Source organism: Pangasianodon hypophthalmus, chromosome 9 (assembly GCF_027358585.1).
Source record: "Pangasianodon hypophthalmus isolate fPanHyp1 chromosome 9, fPanHyp1.pri, whole genome shotgun sequence".
In the NCBI taxonomy this organism is placed as follows: domain Eukaryota; kingdom Metazoa; phylum Chordata; class Actinopteri; order Siluriformes; family Pangasiidae; genus Pangasianodon; species Pangasianodon hypophthalmus.
Window position 1 is genome coordinate 12,425,175 of NC_069718.1, and position 19,408 is coordinate 12,444,582.

At 39.3% G+C, this 19,408-nt stretch overlaps 2 protein-coding genes and 1 non-coding gene across 3 annotated transcripts; 1 reads left to right on the top strand and 2 right to left on the bottom strand.

Annotated features, from left to right (window-relative positions):
• Positions 1 to 278: 278 nt before the first annotated feature.
• Positions 279 to 351, bottom strand: trnak-cuu (transfer RNA lysine (anticodon CUU)). Its single transcript has one exon. It is a non-coding gene; the product is annotated as a tRNA-Lys (tRNA).
• A 1,998-nt stretch (positions 352 to 2,349) lies between these two features.
• arsia (arylsulfatase family, member Ia) lies at positions 2,350 to 7,439 on the top strand. The gene is made up of 2 exons (XM_026919601.3): positions 2,350 to 3,178; positions 5,333 to 7,439. Exons 1-2 carry the CDS (start codon positions 2,886 to 2,888, stop codon positions 6,723 to 6,725), a joined length of 1,686 nt encoding a protein of 561 aa, XP_026775402.2. The 5' UTR covers positions 2,350 to 2,885; the 3' UTR covers positions 6,726 to 7,439.
• A 1,359-nt stretch (positions 7,440 to 8,798) lies between these two features.
• Positions 8,799 to 12,334, bottom strand: LOC113530046 (interleukin-17B). Its single transcript, XM_026919730.3, has 3 exons — positions 11,330 to 12,334; positions 10,882 to 11,201; positions 8,799 to 9,814 (listed from the first exon to the last, which is right to left on the bottom strand). Exons 1-3 carry the CDS (start codon positions 11,348 to 11,350, stop codon positions 9,577 to 9,579), a joined length of 579 nt encoding a protein of 192 aa, XP_026775531.1. The 5' UTR covers positions 11,351 to 12,334; the 3' UTR covers positions 8,799 to 9,576.
• Positions 12,335 to 19,408: the final 7,074 nt, after the last annotated feature.

Consider the following 19,408-nt stretch of genomic DNA (forward strand, 5'->3'; position numbering starts at 1 on the left):
TTTAGATGTGTTACCTTAGAACATGGCATCTTTGGTGGCAGACCACCCAATGTTTAAGTGAGCAAAAGTATTGGAACAGATATTCTTAAAATAAATGAATGTAAATGTTGTTGTCCATTTGGGTGCTCGCATTAGGAGTCCCCACAGTGGTTCAGCTTCCATTGTCCGCATATTGATTTGGTGACACAACCCTCCTAACACAACCCTCCCTATTTATCTGGGCTTGGGACCGGCACTAAGAGTGAACTAGCCTGTGCACCCCCAGTGGCTAGGGTTGGTGCCTGGCGTGGGGCTCAAACCCATGACCCTGAGATCAAGAGTCCCATGCCCTACCAACTGAGATAGCCAGGCACCAAATCAAATCAAAATAAATAACACTTAATATTTAGTTGCATATCCCTCGCTTGTAATAACTGCATCAAGCCGGTGACCCACTGACATCATCAGACTGTTGCATTCTTCTTTTGTGATGCTTTTCCAGGCTTGTACCACATCTTCTTTCAGTTGTTGTTTGTTTTGGGGGTTTTTCCTTTCAGTCTCCTCTTAAAATCCATAAAATGCATGCTCAGTTAGGTTAAGGTCAGGTGATTGACTTGGCCAGTCTAAAACCTTCCATTTTTTTCCCCTGATGAAGTCCGTTGTTGTGTAGGCAGTGTGCTGTGGATCACTGTCTTGCTGCATGATGAAGTTCCTCCCAATTAGATTAGATGCATTTCTCTGTAAATTATAGAATGACAGAATGTTTCTGTAGACATCTGGATTCATTCTGCTACCATCACGAGTTACATCATCAATAAAGATTAGTGAGCCTGTTTCAGAAGCAGTCATGCAAGCCCAAACCATGACACTAGCTCCATCGTGCTTGACTGATGTATGTTTTGGATCATTAGCAGATCCTTTCTTTCTCCACACTTTGGCCTTTCCTTCACTTTGGTAGAGGTTAATCTTGGTTCCAGAACTTTTGTGGCACATCCCTGTATTTCTTTGCAAATTTCAGGGATCTTGACCCCTTCTTCTCTCCGAACCTGCCTGAGCCATCCTGATGCCCTGCTTCTGGTTGGAGTTCTCATCAATTGGAAATCATTCACTGCTGCTGAGGATGGCTCCACATGGACTGCCTGAAGTAATCAGTGAGATTACTGCGGATAGTACACTTAAAAACCATGAAGATGGTGTTGGACCACAATTCATATGAACAGTAATGCTATGATGGCTTAGGATTACAATTTCTATGATAGCTTTAAGACTGCAATTGCTACTGACAGTTTTGCACTCAAGTCTCAGTGAACAATGGATAAGTTCAACAAAACAGACTTCATGTGAAAACTGGAATGAATATCCTGGCTACACAATTGCACTATTTGTCTGTGTAGTACACAGTTACAGAAGGGAAATTATTTATAATTGCACTATCTGGTGTCACGGAGTCTGGTTCCTTTCACGGTTTCTTCCTCATATCGTCTCAGGGAGCTTTTCCTTGCCACCGTCACCTCTGGCTTGGACATTAGGGATAAATTCATACATTTAAAGTTTATATCCTGAATGTATTTATTTCTGTAAAGCTGCTTTGTGACAATGTCCATTCTTAAAAGCGCTATACAAAGTTAAAAATTGAATTGAATTCCAATCTGTTCTTCTGATTCTTACTTTCTTCTGGTTCTGTTCTACATCTTGTGGTATGGCCTCTATATTTCTGCTCTAGAAGTGGCCGACCTGTTCCGTGTCTGGTTGTTAGAAACACACCAGTGGTTTCTTTCTTTTTCAGGACATTGCAAATTGTTGTACTGGCTATGCCCAATGCTTTGCAATGGTGCTGAACGATTTCTCCTCTTTTCTCAGCGTCACAATGGCTTGCTTTTCTCCCAAAGACAGCTCTTTGATCATGTTGGTTTATCCTTTTTAACAACAAATGCAGTTTTCACAGGTGAAACCCAGAGCTCAAATCCAGAGTAGACATTCAGAGCTATTACTTGTTTAAACAATCTATCTCACAGGGCACCCTTGGGCAACACGAAACACCTGTCAGTCACATGTTCCAATATTTTTGATCACTTGACGAATGAGTGGGCACAAACAAAAGGTGCCATGTTCTAAGTTGTTTAACAAATCTAGGTGAAAATATTAGGAAATAAAAGCTGAAATTCTGATCTATCGTCTCATATTAATCTTTTGATCTCAAACCCCAATGTCTTCGGCGTATAGCAAAAACAAAAGAACTGGCCTTGCCATTCCAATACTACAGGAGGGGACTGAAGTACCTATGAAGTCAATGCTGTAATGTGATTAGGTGCTCATTCATTTTGTACCAAGGAGTAAATCAGACATTCTCCCAATGCACTCTTGTCCCATAAATAATTCCACCCTTCAGTGTGCAAGGGTGCCTCTGCTGCCCCTTGTCTAAAAACCCCACTGCAGAGAATAATTGCCAGCTGGATTAACTGCCAGTACCTGTTGGAAATCTAATTCTCTCTAAACTGGTTTTACCCGGAAAACTGGAGCAGCCCAGTTGGATTTGTGCATCTGACCTGATCATGCCTATGTGCTGTATGTAAGCCTGACCGGGCGGAGTTAAAGCGACCACTGAGCCTCGGGAAAGGAGAGGAGAGGAGAGGAGAGGAGAGAGGTTTTTTAAGGAAGCCCGTGTGGGTGAGTTTATGTGACTTATCCTAGAAAGCAAACGATTCCTGGTGGACAAGTCATGCATACGCAAGGTTTTCTGCTCCAGATGTGAAGTTCAGGGTTATACCTCAAGGCGTGTCAGAGATGGAAATCGCACAGGCAGCTTGTTTTTAACCTGGCCCTTGTTACCCAGGCTGTGATGAACGAGTGAATGATCTGTCGGGCTTGTGCACTCCGAGGCTGAAAGCGCGCACTGCAGCGGTGCCATGGCGGGGGCGGCTCTGGCGGGTCTCTCCGTCATGCTCGGTGCGGGTTTCCTCGCCTGGGACTGGTCGAGCCAGAACCAGGTGGAGAATGATCCCGCGGCAGCGAACCCCCTCAGACCACCGCACATCATCTTCATCATGACAGACGACCTGGGTTTCAACGATATCGGCTACCACAACCCTGACATGCGCACACCCACGCTGGATAAGCTGGCGGCGGATGGAGTGAAGCTGGAGAATTACTACGTGCAGCCGATCTGTACACCTTCCCGCAGCCAATTCCTCACCGGCCGGTAAATCTAACGCTAATGCGTGTAAACTGTAGACAGCTCAATGCAAAAGTTTGTGCACCCTTGGGATAAATGATAAAGATAATAAAGACAAAGAAATGAAAAATGATTCCCTTTGGTGTGTTAGGTTTCACAGATGTGCCTTAAAAATGCTTTGTCACATTTGGATTTTTGTAGATAAATTATAATACATTTTCATTTTTCACTATGGGGGATGCAAACTTTTGCATGCAGTTCTATACCTGCACTCCAGATTGCCACCTCAGCTCTCACCTCCTTACATAAAAAGGGTAGCTACTACACTATACCTTTCCTTGTAGCTGGGGTGGTACCATAATATTTTGTACTTTTAATATGTATCTTTCATCTGGAAATGTGGATATAATATACATGTAAATAATTCAAGATGCATAATTGATCCATAATTACCTTTTAGCTTTAAAGTAAAGCTCTAAAAGTACACTAAACTATGTGCATATTACTAGGTTAAAGATACATAGTAAAGGTTCAAAAGGTGTACGCGTGAGGATACCATCTGAGTGACAAAGGAACGGTACAGTACAGTACCCTTTTTTCTGAGAGTGTAGTGTGTTTTCCAGTGTAGTGTGTTTGCCACCCCATGTCTTAAAACCTGTACATGCTCCCATGGCAAAGATGTCTTCAGAACTTTTTGCGTCTTTCCTCCATATGCTGTTATATTGATAATGATGTCATTATACTGTATGGCATTAGTAGTGGCCTAAGTCAACCAGATGTGTGGTGTAGTCATGAAGACATTTCACAACACTTCAGTTCTAAACCAAGGAAGCCTTGTCTCACTACTACTAGAAATTTCTCAGTGACCTAGATTACATAAAACTAACAGAAATATGTTGAATATTATGATTATGATGATCCTGATTGAACTGAAGACACATACAAATCATAACCAAAACCAAGCAAAGCAATAATGCAAAGTGTTGAATTAACACATACAGTGTTCAATCACCACATGGGGATTTCTTTGCTATTATATGATAATTGCTTCGAGGGCGCCATGGTGGCTCACCAGGTAGCATTAATGCAGGGTCCTTGGTTCGGTCCTTAGCTCGGGTTACTGCCTGTGCAGAGTTTCACATGTTCTTCTCCTATTCATGTGGGTTTTGTCCGGGTTCTTTGGTTTCATTCCACTGTCCAAAAACATGCTGGTAGGCAGATTAACTTTGCAAAATTGCCCATAGATGGTCCCAAGATAGGCTCCGGATCCACCGCCACCCTGACCAGGATAAAGCAGTCACTCAAGATGAATGAATGAATAATTGCCCTGTGATAGATCCATGTACATCCTGATAACTATCCTTAGTACTGATGAAAATCTGCAGTGTTTATATAAGTCCTGATGGAGACAAGACACCCAATAGCGTGCAAGTCATTCAACACGGTTTTGCTAGTTGTCATTATATGATGCAGAATAATATGAATAATCATTTAGACAATGCACATAACCACACAGCAATAATCTTGATTGTTAAATGAACACTTAGTCAGGCAGTACAGAAATACTGAGTAGTCATTGTATGATATTGAATAATCATTCCTTCACACTTTTAGAAGGTAAACCCTAAAGGGCGCCTCTGGTTGTCCTTCTGGGGGAACTCTTGAAGGTTCTATGTTGAACTCTATTTAGAAAGCTAGAAATATCACCCACCCAGAGAACCCTTTTTTCCTATTAACGTGCAAGGGAAACTCCAGTAGAAAACACTAAGATTGTAATGGTTCCAACCTTGTAAAAATCTAACTGAGGATCTCAAACTGGCTGTACCTGGAACTGGTAGCAGCAGTAGGTAGTAGTAGCTGAATCCAACAGAAATAGCAACAGACTAGCAAACATGTCATCACTGTGCATGAAAGAAGCTTTTATGCTACTGAAGATTTTCAATTCAATTTTATTTATATAGTGCTTTTAACAATGGACATTGTTACAAAACAGCTGTTCAGAAATCTGGGTATAGATTTAGATGCCTAATGAACAAGCCAGAGGCTTTTGGTAATAGAAACATGACTGCCATGGATAGCAAGTAAAAGTTACCGTAGTTGAATCTACTCCTACAGACCCATATTCAACTCAAGTCCTTGTGATGCAGGTATGTAAAAAGGTTTCCTCCTCCCTCTTCTCAGGTATCAGATCCACACGGGTCTCCAGCATTCGATCATCAGGTCCCGGCAGCCCAACTGTCTACCTTTTGACATGGTCACCCTGCCGCAGCGCCTCCAGGAGGCCGGCTACTCCACACACATGGTGGGTAAATGGCACCTGGGCTTCTACAAGCGTGACTGTCTCCCCACTCGTCGTGGCTTTCATACCTACTTTGGCTCGCTGACAGGCAGCGTGGACTACTACACGTACGACTCCTGTGATGGTCCAGGCAGGTGTGGCTACGATCTCCATGAAGGTGAAACAGTGGCATGGGGATATCGGGGAAAATACTCGACACATCTGTACACACGCAGAGTGCGGAAGATTCTGGCATCGCACAATCCATCAGGACAGCCTCTGTTTATTTTCCTGTCCTTCCAGGCTGTTCACACTCCCTTACAGTGTCCTAAGGAGTACATCTATCCGTATCGTAGCATGGGGAATGTTCATCGGCGCAAATATGCAGGCATGGTCTCATCCGTGGACGAGGCAGTACACAACGTGACATATGCGCTCCGGAAATATGGTTATTACCGCAACAGTGTGATTATCTTCTCTACAGATAACGGGGGCCAGCCTTTATTTGGAGGAAGCAACTGGCCACTCAGGGGCAGGAAGGGGACTTATTGGGAAGGTGGCATGCGTGCAGTGGGATTTGTCCACAGCCCACTTCTCAGGAGACGGAGGAAAGTCAGTAAGGCACTGGTTCACATCACTGATTGGTACCCAACACTTGTGCGCCTGGCCGGGGGGAATGTATCCCAAATGCATGAGCTAGATGGGTATGACATGTGGGACACGATCAGCGAGGGCAAGGAGTCCCCACGCTTCGAGATCCTCCACAACATCGACCCACTGTATGTGCCTTCACGCCACGGCTCACTCCGGGGCGGCTATGGCATCTGGAACACTGCTGTACAGGCAGCAGTGCGAATGGGAGACTGGAAGCTGCTGACAGGAGAGCCGGGTTATGGAGACTGGACGCCACCGCAGGTGTTAGGAAACTTCCCAGGTGGCTGGTGGGATCTTGAGCGTCACGCCGAAGCCCGCAAATCACTATGGCTGTTCAACATCACAGCTGATCCATATGAGCGCTACGACATGGCTGAACAGAGGCCTGATGTAGTAAAACAGCTGCTGGCCAGGATAGCATTTTATAATCGCACAGCTGTGCCTGTGCGCTACCCTGCTGAGGACCCAAGGGCAGATCCGAGTCTGAATGGAGGGGCATGGAGGCCCTGGGCCGGGGACAAGGAAGCAGACAGCTGGCACCCAGTTTATCACAGGAGGAGGAATGACAAGAATAAGAAACTGAGCAAAATGAGGTCGTTTTTCAAGAAACTGAACACAAAGATTATGTCTAATAGGATATAAGTGGTATACATGTGATAAATGTGATTTCCTTCATAACCTTTTCAAAAATTCAGATGAAAGTCTTTTGTTTAATTACTCATTACGAGCTTCTCATGGCTAATTTTTTTGCCTGTTTGACTGTATGTTATTACATACTCTACCTCTTGATTTTTTTTTTCTGCTCATATACTTTGTAAGGCCCTACACTCTTAGAAAAGGGTTCCTCAGCTGTCCCTTTATGGGAACTCTTAAACCTTCTGTGTAGAACCCTACAACACTGCTTCCCTTTTAGAAATGGTTTGAAGCAGAGCCTATTTAGGCTGCTAAGAACCCTTTATTATCCTATAAACCCTTAAAAGGCCCTTGAAGAACCCTTTTTTCTAAGAGTTTACTGCATTCCAGAGTGTACAACCTAAAAAAAAAAAGGACTGAAGAATTACTGACTGATTAATGTAGTGAATGAAGGAATGCATTTTTTGCGGTCTACTTTAGACAATCTCGCATACACCACATTAAAACGTGTAACTCTGTGGATTAATACAAAACAAAACATTGTTTACTTGGACCAGCTGATTCTCATTTGTTTATGTAATTCCTTTTTAAATGAAATGTTTACTGTTATCAACTACTCACCATACATCATAGTGTTTGGCATAGTATGTGCTGTGAGTGTTCTGCATGCATTGATGGGAGATCTTTGTAATAAAAATAACACCTGTGCTTTCACAGACATGACATGCATGTGGACTGGAGTTAATCTCCACAAAGAGACTGCCCTCTAGTGGTCACATGGTGCTATAAACAAACGTGAATCTGGAGAGCTATAAGAACATATACATTTTTTTTTAATCTTTTTAAATTTTAAAAAGTGGTGTTTTATGGAAGTCCAATTCTGTCAAAATAAATAAATAAATAAATAAATAAATAATAAAAATAAGTACAAACTATATAAGTTTTAAAAGATGGAAAAGAAAGGAAGCTTGGATTATGGCTTTATTTATGTTACTTTCTGAGTTTTGTACGTATTTATTCCAGAGTTTATTTTGCTATGTATTTACTTAATTTATTGATTTCTATAGTTTATATAATCTCTGTATTGATTTATTTTGTATTTATTTATTCCTACAAAATGTTTTAATTAATTTATCCGATTTTAAATTTATTTATCTATTAATTTCTGTATTTGTTACAGTATATGCATATTTTGGATGTCTTTATTCATATGATAGTGGAGTGTTTTTACTCTTAAGCACAGCAGCATGCAACAGATGAGACGCTGATGAGGTGTTTGTTCGACGCGCGTGCCCTCTAGTGGACTGTGGTGGTACTGCAGTGGGTCTTTAATATAGGCTTTCAACAACAAAATAATAGGTAAAATTGTATTATTAACCAAATTCAGATATGAGTAGCTAAAAATGTGTTAATCATTATTTCTCTAAAATATATGAATCGTTATTTCATTCTGAAAGATTTCAGATTGTCTGATTTAGGCTACTAGCTATGATGAGTTTTGAGTGATATTTATGTCAAGCTTATGTTTCATACTGAGTTGATTGGTAACTTCTTCCCTAATCAGTGTGAGGATTTTAAGAGGGCACACTGTAGTTAATTATCATTTATTGTTATGGTCAGGACCCCAAAAGCAACGTAAAGTTAATAGTATCTTATCTGGTAGAGTGAGAGTGCAGTGAGATGCCATTAAAAGATGATCTTTGTATTGCTGTACTTTTGGAAACTCAGCAGCAGTCAGTTCAGGTTAGAGATCTGGGCTGCAACCTGACCTATTTTGATGTCTTTTGTAGTTCTAATGCTTTAGCAAAAGATAGCATTTTACCAAGAGCTTAAATATATGATTATCAAGCCATTAGTGTGGTTAATTAATAGAGCAGTTTGTATTTACAGAAACTATCACTCAATAATAATAATAATAATAATAATAATAATAATAATAATTATAATAATTATAATAATAATGAGACACTGATATCTGATATCATAATTAAATAAATGAATAAGTAAAAAAAAAAGTATTAAAACACAGTTTATATTACTAAATGAAATATTAGCCTATATACACAATTTTGGTTAAAGAATTTTATTTAAAAAAATTTTTATTAATGTATTTGAGTAATTTATTTGTTAACCTTTTAGCATATCTAACCCTACATACTGTGTCAGTAATAAATGCATGCATTATTATTATTATTTTTTTTTTTACAATGGAGCAAAATAATAGCCCTGAGCTCATGAGGCATTTACAAAGCATGATGTTTGTGATTAATCTCTGAAGCAACTGTTTCAGCAACAGCATAATTAAAAAAAAAAAGAAAAGAAAAGAAAAGCAGCAAAGTGTAACCATGACAATGAAAATCTCGGTTCCACATATGCTTAAATGTGATACTATTATAAAATAAAAAATTGCTCTCTATGCGTTCAATGGGAAAGAAATACACACAATACAGCTGCATTTGGCCTTGTGGCCTAAAGAGTAAGAAAAAAAGAGTAGCTTTCAAAAAAGAGTGGTTTTCATGTTGCCTCACTAAGTCCCTGCTGATGGAATGAAACAGAAAAATGACTTAACTTGGCTTAACTGCATAACAAGTAGCAAATAGTAACTAAATAATTAGATGGCTAATAATAATAAGGCTATTATAATCAGTACAAAGAAAAACAACAACAACAACAGCAATACTCAATTGTGACAAAATGGCCAGATATTTGCTCTGGTGTAGTAGGATACACTGGTGTAGTAGGATACACTGTGTTTCTCTTTAGGTTTGGTTCAGTAACTTGACTTTAAGCATGCACATGAACAGTAGGAATAATGAAATCACGTGATCAGAGTGAGAGTTCGTGAAGACTGGTTTGGTGGTCAGCCTGCTATGCACGTGCAGCCCACAGCGATGCTCTCCACCACGGTGCGGTAACGCGGCACGCACTTCTTCTTCTTCTTGCGGGGACACTGCAGCCGCCGCACCGGGATCTTGGCGTAGATGAGCACGCTGGTCATTGAGCGGTCCTCCTGCATGGTGAAGGGGTTAATGCAGCCCGCGCATGCGCACTTGGCCTCCGGTATGTCGACGGGCCTGCGGTTCTCATCGTGATTGATCCTGTTGCAGTACAGGGTGGAGTACACAAATAACAACGCTTATTACATTGTTATCTGATGGTGATGGAATTTGATACAGGATGTGGGTATAACATACAAATTTCTCAATTTTGGTTTTTTTTTTTTTCAGAGGTAAAACAGACCTCCACAAATGTTGACATGCTCTAGGCTACATCACTTTATCTTTATGCTTTATGTTCAGAAGTTTACAGTCATTACTGTAATGCTCTATTTCCACATCACTTACTCCATTAATAACAGCTGAGTGCAAACGTTTCTAGGCCAAAAAATAAATAATATACCTTTATTGTACAATTAATCTTCACTCTCAATGTCTCTGTGGTGGTACCTTTATCCTTTTTACCATTAATATGTATCTTTCACGTGGAAATATAAATATAATGTACATTTAAAATGATTTAAGGTACATAATTGGACTGTAAGTCAAGTTTTAAAGCCACACTACATATGCACATTTGTAGGTAAAAGATATACACTAAACGTACAAACTCAGCACTTAAGGGGCCACCCCATGCACTTTAGTGCCTTTCTTCTGCGCGTGCACACACACACACACACACAAAGAAGTTCGAAATGAAATGTTAGTGTGTAGTGCAATCCAACACAACACAAAATGGCAAAATCAATAATAGTTCCAGAAGAAAGAAGCCAAAGTTTTGTCAACAGACTCTACCAAAAAAACTGGAGGCAGTTATAACATCAGTTATTACAGAATATTTAAATTACATTCAGAAAGAAAGATACACACTTATGAACTGATATCATATTCCCACTATCAATAGCCTATCTTAATATACACTAAAGGAATATCTGCACACTTGTGAACTGATATCATGTTCCCACTATCAATAGCCTGTCTTAATATGCACCAGAGGAAAATCTGTGAAACCTAACACATTAATATCATGTTGGTTAATATACAGTTCACAAATATACAGATGATTTTTTTTTGGAAGAATTTATATATAAATTTCGCCAATATGCTTACATGGCAGTGTGGAACGTTTAATCTTGAAATGCAAAAAAAAAAAAAAAAAAAAAGCTCACCTGTAGGACCACGGAGAGAGGCTTCGACTGTTGGACATCCACAGGTGGCGGTCCACCACGCACTTGCTTTTGGACAGAGCCGGGTTGTTCCTCACCTGGGACACCATGTCATCGATGGCCTTGTCGAAGTCCACCTCGTGTTCTCCGTCTCCGGCTGTGTGGTCTCCGGTCAGTATGGGGTCGAGGGGGATCTGGAAAGAAGTGGCGTTGCGCTGCGGCTGCGCGTCCTGCTGGCCCTCCACTTTACGTTTCCGCCCTTTGCCTTCTTTGCGCGCCAACGCCATGACCAAAATATCCGCCAGCATCAGCACCATTAACAGCTGTTGGTGAGAGAGAGAGGATCACATCAAGTATCAGTTAAACACAGTGTTAGAAGTAGAGATTTCCTTCACACAAGTAGTAAAAAGGCATCGGAAATGTTCTAACAAGCCGCGCCATCCGCACTCACCTCGTTCCAAAATCTGCCCATGGTTTCCACTCAGGTCGCTGCGCTTACATTTGGCACACGTGTTCAACCATCTATTAAACACCTTTTGGCGCAATCAGCATGCGTGTCACTACATACCAGGTTTTGTCACAGGTGAAGACACACCTGTGCTGGGCAGCTGAAGGTGGAGCCAAATGAGCGTTACAGGCAGTGCGGTCAGTGAGTGTACACCACACTACTGCTGTAAAAATGAGGAAATGAACATAATACAGAACAGGACAGCTTTAAGGACAGACTTCAAAACTGTACTTTACAGGCCACAGGATCTTTATGCCTATAATTATCAATATGCTGCTCCAGTTATTACAAGCTGATAATTATGGGAGGAGTATCAGCACTGGTTAAGCATTATTCCTAGTAAAACATATTAAAATAATGATTAGCCTAAATATGTTCTGAACTGTACTTGTCCACACTAGTTTGGAGCAACTTGTTTACTTATTGGCAAGTTTTGGACTAAATATATCAAACAAAATAAAAAAAAAAGAGTAGGGCATTATTTTCAGTCTAAGTGGGCAAGAAATTTTGAATCATCACGACTTTGTGCCTTATTGTGCTCTCCTTGTCTGCTTTGCCCCCTTTTTACTTAAATACTCCTTTTATTTCTTTTTCAGGAAGTTCTTAAGCCCTGTTGCCACAAAGCAAACAAACAGTACTTTGAAGGTCTATAGATGCACTCTGGGAACTCTCTCTCATAGAACATTGCCTGCCGCTATGGACATGAGCCATGCAAGGTTTTGTCTTTGATCCTCTTTTATTGGCATGTGCTTCTTTTCAATGGATCCTATTGAGATGACCAAAGAAAGAACACCTGTTTTTGAGGCAGGTTAGGGCAATTCATTAGCAAAGCTTCCGCTTCAATAGAGCAGAGTTTTTAAGTGTGTTAAACACTCAGCTGTAAAAAAAAAAAAAAAAAAAAAAAGAAAGAAACTGGCCCAGTGATACAACTGGGAGAGAAACAAAATATATAATATAGCCTACTTATTCTTGTGAATAACAAAAGGAAACAGTCTACATGTACAACATAATGCCCATAGTATTCCTTACAATGAATCTGTAGTGGATCTTATATGAAATAAAAATATAGAATTGTACACTGGCATTTAATGCCACACAAAGGTGCTTCAAAACATAAAAGCAGCAGCTTAAGGAGTTGCAAAAATGTTTGCCTTCTAAATGAACAGGAAATAACAAGAAAATTGTTCAAATATATGTTCAAATTTTTTAACAGTAAAACAATAAATTAAAAAAAAAACAATTATAGCCTGCTATTTTACCCAATGTGGTAATCTTAAAAAGCATTTATGTGGTATTGTGCAATATTTCAGAATGATAATATACCACAAAAGTTCATGAACAAAAATTACATTGTTGAAAATTACACTAGCAAAAGACCTGAAGTGTGAAGACGTAATTGAATTTCACAGAAGAAACCATGCATGCAAACTTCTACATTCCTCTGTTTTTTTTTTTCTTCCACTCACTGGATGATCATACATATAAACATGTAGAACCACCTTTAGCAACAATAACTTCAGGTAAACATTCTTTGATGTTTGAGGGAATTTGTTTATGCACAACTCTCTTAAGATCCTGCCACAGCATCTCGATGGCTATGAGGGCTGGACTTTGACTTGGCCATTCCAACAACTTCATTTTTTTTTGGTTTTTAGCCAATCAGATGTCAATTTGCTGGTCTGATTGGGATCATTGTCCTGTTGCATGACCCAATTTCGGCACAGCTTAAGCTGATGAACAGATGGCCTCACATTTGAAGATTCTGGTATAAAGTGGAGTTCATCATTGTCTCAAAGACTGCAAGCTTCCCAGGTCCTGTGGCTGCAACAAGTCAAGTTTTTGCTCAGATGCAATGTCCAGATGCAGTCCTGCTGCCATATTCTTTTTGGAGAGAAAGGGCTTTTTCCTAGCCACCCTTCCATGAAACAATTCTTGTTCAGTCTACTGATTATGCTGTCATGAACATAAACATTTAATGGCTTACAGAGGCATGTAGATTAGATGAGGTAGCTCTTGGGGTTTTCTTTATATCTCTGAGAATTAAAAGGTCTGACCTTGGACTGAATTTGCTGGGACTCCCACTCCTGGGAAGATTGGCAACTCTCTCGAAGGATCTCCATTTGCAAACAATCCTTCTCACTGTATGGTGAATTTTAAATTATTTGGAGATAGCCTTATAACCATTCCTGTTTCTGAATGTTGGTTTACTTTTTGGGAACAAATGACTACATATTGAAATCTATTTACATATTTGTTTATTTACTTTATTTAGTTATTTGTTGTAGACATTTGTGAGGACCACACAATTGTTATTTGGGCCATGATAAATAAAAAACATAGAATTGAATGAGGAAGTACTTTCTTTTTCCCATGACTGTATAACAGTTCTTTTGTTTTTGCTACACACTGAAGACATTTGGGTTTGAGATCAAAAGTTGAATATGAGATATATCAGTATTTCAGCTTTCAGTTCCTGATATTCACATTTAGATGTGTTAAACAACTTAGAACATGGCACCTTTTATGTGAGCCAACCCATTTTTCAAGTGAGCAAACGTATTGGAATATGTGAGTGACAGGTGTTTCTTGTTGCCCAGGTGTGCCCTGTTTAAATAAGTAATAGCTTTGAAGGTCTACAGGTCTACTCTTTGTTTTAGCCCTGGGTTTCACCTGTGAAGACTGCATTTGTTGTTAAAAAGGATAAACCAACATTAAGACCAGAGAGCTGGCTTTGGGAGAAAAGCAAGCTATTTTGAAGCTGAAAAAAGAGGGAAAATCGATCAGAACCATTGCTCAAGCATTGGGCATAGCCAATAAAACAACTTGGAAGGTCCCAAAAAAGAAAGAAACCACTGGTGTACTAACACCCAGACATGGAACAGGTCGGCCAAGGAAAACAACAACAGTTGATGGCAGAATCATTGTGAGAGCAGTGAATAAAAACCCAAAAACAACAGTCAGTGACATCACCAACAACCTCCACAGGGCAGGGGTGAATGTATCACAATCCACCATTCAAAGAAGACTTTGAGAGTAGAAATATAGAGGCCATACCACAAGATGCAAACCACTCATCAGCAGTAAGAATCAGAAAACCAGATTGGAATTCACAACGAAATGCAGAGATGAACCTCAAAAGTTCTGGAACCAAGATTAACCTCTACCAAAGTGAAGGAAAGGCCAAAGTGTGGAGAAAGAAAGGATCTGCTAATGATCCAAAACAAACATATGGGCTCATTGGTCAAGCACAGTGGAGGTGGTGTCGTGGCTTGTTCTTGCGTGGCTGCTTCTGAAACGGGCTCACTAATCTTTATTGATGATGTAACTCATGATGGTAGCACCAGAATGAATTCAGAAGTCTACAGAAACATTCTGTCTGCCAATGTACAGAGAAATGCATCCAATTGTATTGGGAGGAACTTCATCGTGCAGCAAGACAATGACCCAAAACATACCGCCAATACAACAAAGGACTTCATCAGGGGAAAAAATGGAAGGTTTTAGACTGGCCAAGTCAATCACCAGACCTTAACCCAACTGAGCATGCATTTTACCTTCCGAAGAGGAGACTGTAAGGAAAAATCCCCAAAACAAACAACAACTGAAGGAAGCTGTGGTACAAGCCTGGAAAAGCATCACAAAAGAAGAATGCAATGTCAGTGGGTTGCCAGCTTGATGCAGTTATTGCAAGCAAGGGATATGCAACCAAATATTAAGTGTTATTAACTTTAATTCACTTTAAGACTATTAAGTATGTACTATAAAGTAAGTACTGTTCCTATACTGTTCCCATACTTTTGCTCACCTAAAAATTGGGTGGTCTGACACCAATGGTGCAATATTCTATGTTGTTTAACACATTTAGATGTAATTATCAGGAAATGAAAGTTTAAATTCTGATCTATTGTCTCAAATTCATCATCTGATCTCAAACATAAAATGTTTTCAGTGTCTAGCAAAAACAAAAGAATTGGCCTTGCCATTCCATTACTTCCAGAGGGGACTGTATATATTATAATTAAGAGTACAGTGGATATAAAAATGGCAGGTTTTGGTGAAGTAAAAGAAGGAAACTATTATAAATCATGTCAGCTCTTTTCCCACCTTTAATGTGTAATTGCCAAGTATACACATAAAGTGAAAAACAATCAGAATCTTTTTTAGGGAAAAAAGGAAAAATTAAAAAAAAAAAAAAACTTACAATAACCTAGCTGCATAAGTGTGCACACCCCTAAACTAATATTTTGTTGAGGCACCTTTTGATTTTATTACATCAATCAGTCTTTCTGGGTAAGAGTCTATCAGCATAGCACATCTTGCCTTCCCAATATTTTCTCACTCTTTCTTGCTAAAACATTCTAGATCCATTAAATTGTAAGGGCATCTCCTGAGCGTAGGCCACTTCAGGTCGCCCCGCAGATTTTTAGTTGGATTCAGGTCTGGGCTCTGGCTAGGCCATTCAGAAACATTGCTCTTCTTTTGCTTAAGCCATTACTTTGTTGATTTGGATGTATGCTTTGGGTTACTGTCATGCTGAAAGGTGAAATTCCTTTTCATCTTCAGCTTACTAGCAGACACCTGTAGGTTTTGCACTAAAATCGACTGGTATTTGTAGCTATTCATGATTCCCTCCACTTTGATAAAACCTGCAGTTCCGGCTGAAGAAAAGCAGCCCTAAAGCATGATGCTGCCACCACCATGCTGCACTGTGGGTGTGGTGTTCTTTTGTCTATGTGCTTTTTTGCGCCAGACATTTTGGAATTATGGAGTTACTATACCTTTTGCAATTGGTCTCATCAGACCATAACACATTTTGCCACATGGTTTGGGGTGATGTAGTTGAGTTTGGATGTTTTTTGTGAGAAAAGGCTTCTGTCTAGCCAACCTACCCCAAAGCCCAGACATGCGAAGAATACAAGAGATTGTTGTCACAAGTGTTGTAATCAGTAATTGTCAGATGTTCGTGCAGCTCCTTTAATGTTGCTGTAGGTTGCCTGGCAGCCTCCCTGGTAAGATTTTGTCTTGTCCTTTTATAAATTTTGGAGAGACGTCCCTTTCTTGGTAATGTCACAGTGGTGCTCTATCTTCTCTATTTGTTGATGATGGCCTTTACGGCGTTCCATGGTACATCTACTGTTTTGGAAATTCTTTTATACCACTCTCCTGATCGATGCCTTTGACAGGTGAGATACCATGCATGCTCTGTCAGCTTTTTGCTGTCAGCTTTTTGGCTTCAGCAGTCAGATGAAGTCAAGAAGATGTGAAGAAAATCCTACAGAAACAAATGGTCTTTATTTGGTGTTAATCAGAATAATTTCATTGATTACAGCTGTATGATAATTACTTTTGAACATGAGATTGAATGTGATTGGTTCATTCTGAACACTGCAACATCCCTAATTATAAAATGATGTGCACACTTATGCAACCAAGTTATTGTAACTTTTTTATTTTTCCTATGTTCCCTAAAATGTTTCTGATTTTTTTTTTCACTTAATTTGTATACATTGTAATTTCACATTGAGGATGGAAAAAAGTTCTGACGTGATTTATCTTGGTTTCATTTTTTTAACATCACAAAAACCTGCCATTTTACAGGGTTGTGTAGACTTTTTATATCCATTGTATATATATAATCCTTACAAAACTTCACTTTGCTTTTGTACTTTATAAAGATATTTTTAATCAAACTAGGCTACTGACATGTGCATGTATTATAAGTAAAACATTCTGAATTTTGTGATTAACACCATGGACAAATGTGTTCACTTGTACTTCAGCACGAAAAATCTTTAACTCCAAATAATTTTTTGTCTTCAAAAACAAGTCACAGTTGTCTGTACACCATGACTATCCTTTTCTTTCTTTTTCTTTCTTTTTTTTTTTTTTACATGTACATACATGGAACCCACCTGGAAACCCAATAGCTTTATTTATTTCTCATAAAACAAAAGAATCAGGCTCCAATCTAGTCTCCATTGAAATTGAACCTTATGTTTGAGGTTTGTTCTGTCTGTGGTTTGAGAGCAGAGTGTCTTTTGACAGGTTTTTCAAAAACACTAGGAAGAGACATCTTATGCCTTCTCACCACCTGAGTCTTTTTTATTGACTTCGAGCAAAGTACACACATCCGTTCCCTTCACGTGTTCAATTGTTTTAAGCCTCTCATATTTCTACCATAATAGTGGAAGTTGATTCCCAAATTTCGATTTATGAAAGGCAACATTATTTCATTCAGCTGTCTGATTTGTGAAAGGCAACCTTTTTGTATTTAATATGATTTATGAGAGCAGGTGAAAGAAAAGGATGCACTAGGAAGAAGACAAACTTTAAAATTTATCAAAAGCTGTATTGTGTGCTCAAATAAATGTAAATTTTAAGACCGGAATTCTTTACACTCCTGAAATAGTTATCACACGAGCCTCGATTTTGTCAATATTTACCCTTCATGTGGTATTTTTAAGGCCAATATTTTTTATAGTGTATTACAAAATACGTAACAGTTAGTACATTTTGCGTTCTGTGGACAAAGTGTGTATAGGCTGTATGTAATGCTTACTTTAAAATAAATAAATGGCCTGATTAATATAATTATTATGATTATGATTTTTAATTGGCCTCTCTATGATTTTTAAAGGGCCTCCCTTTGCTCTCAAAACAGCCTCAATTTTTCCACAAAATGTTGGAAATTCCTTTGAGGTTCTGGTCGATGTTAACATGATTGCATCACGCAAGTCCTGCAGATTTTTCAGGTGCAATTTCATGCTGTGAATCTCCTGTTCTACCACATCCAGAAGTTGTATTATTGGATTCGGATCCGTTGACTGGGAAGGCCACTGAAGACCATTGAACTCATTATCATGTTCATGAAACCAGTTTGAGATGACTTAGTGCATTATCAAGTAGCCATTAGAAGACTGTGGCCATGAAGGGATAGACATGGTCAGCAACAGTACTCAGATAAGCTGTGGCATTCAAGCGATGATTGCTTACACCACCTCCACCAGCCAGGACTGTTGACACAAGGCAGGTAGGTAACATGGATTCATGTTGTTCGTGCCAAATTCTGATTCTACTATTTGTGCGCCTCAGCAGAAATTGAAATTCATCAGATCAGGCTAAGTTTTTTGAGTCTTCAGCTGCCCAGTTTGGGTGAACCTGTGCCCGCTGCAGCCTCAGCTTTCTGTTTTTGGCTTACAGAAGTGGAACCTGACGTGGTCTTCTGCTGTTGTACCCAGCTGCCTCAAGGTTTGATTTCTTATGCGTTCTGAGTTGCTTTTCTGCTCACCACAATTGTACAGCGTGCTTATCTGAGTTACTGTAGTCTTTCTGTCAGCTCGAACCAGTCTGGCCATTCTTTTCCGTCTACAGAACTGCTACTCACTGGATGTTTTTTTCTTTATTGCACCTTTCTGACTAAACTCTAGAGACTGTTGTCGGTGAAAATCTCAGGAGATCAGCAGTTATAGAAATAATCCAACCAGCCCGTCTGGCGCCAACAATCATGCCACGGTCAAAATCACTGAAAGCACATTTTTTATCCCCCTTCTGATGGTTGATGTGACCATTACCTGAAGCTTCTGGCCCGTATCTGCTTGCTTTTATGGATTGCAGTGCTGCTACACAACTGGCCGATTAGATAATTGCATGAATTAGTAGGTGTACAGGTGTTACTATTAAAGTGCTCAGTGTGTGTGTGTGTGTGTGTGTGTGTGTGTGTGTGTGTTTGTGTATATATATATATATATATATATATATATATATATATATATATATATATATATATATATACATATACACATACACACATATACATGTGTGTGTGTATATGCATTTTGCAGGAAAATACAGTAAATATTCTGTAAGAAGCATTTCACCCAACACAATTATCACATTTCCTTGATTTATAATACTAAATTATTACTTCTTTATCTATCATCTATATTTCGTTAGATTTTATATAGTTTACAAATCCACAGTAGTCACGTTCACAGTCACCACGAGGGAGAGCACTTTCAAAAT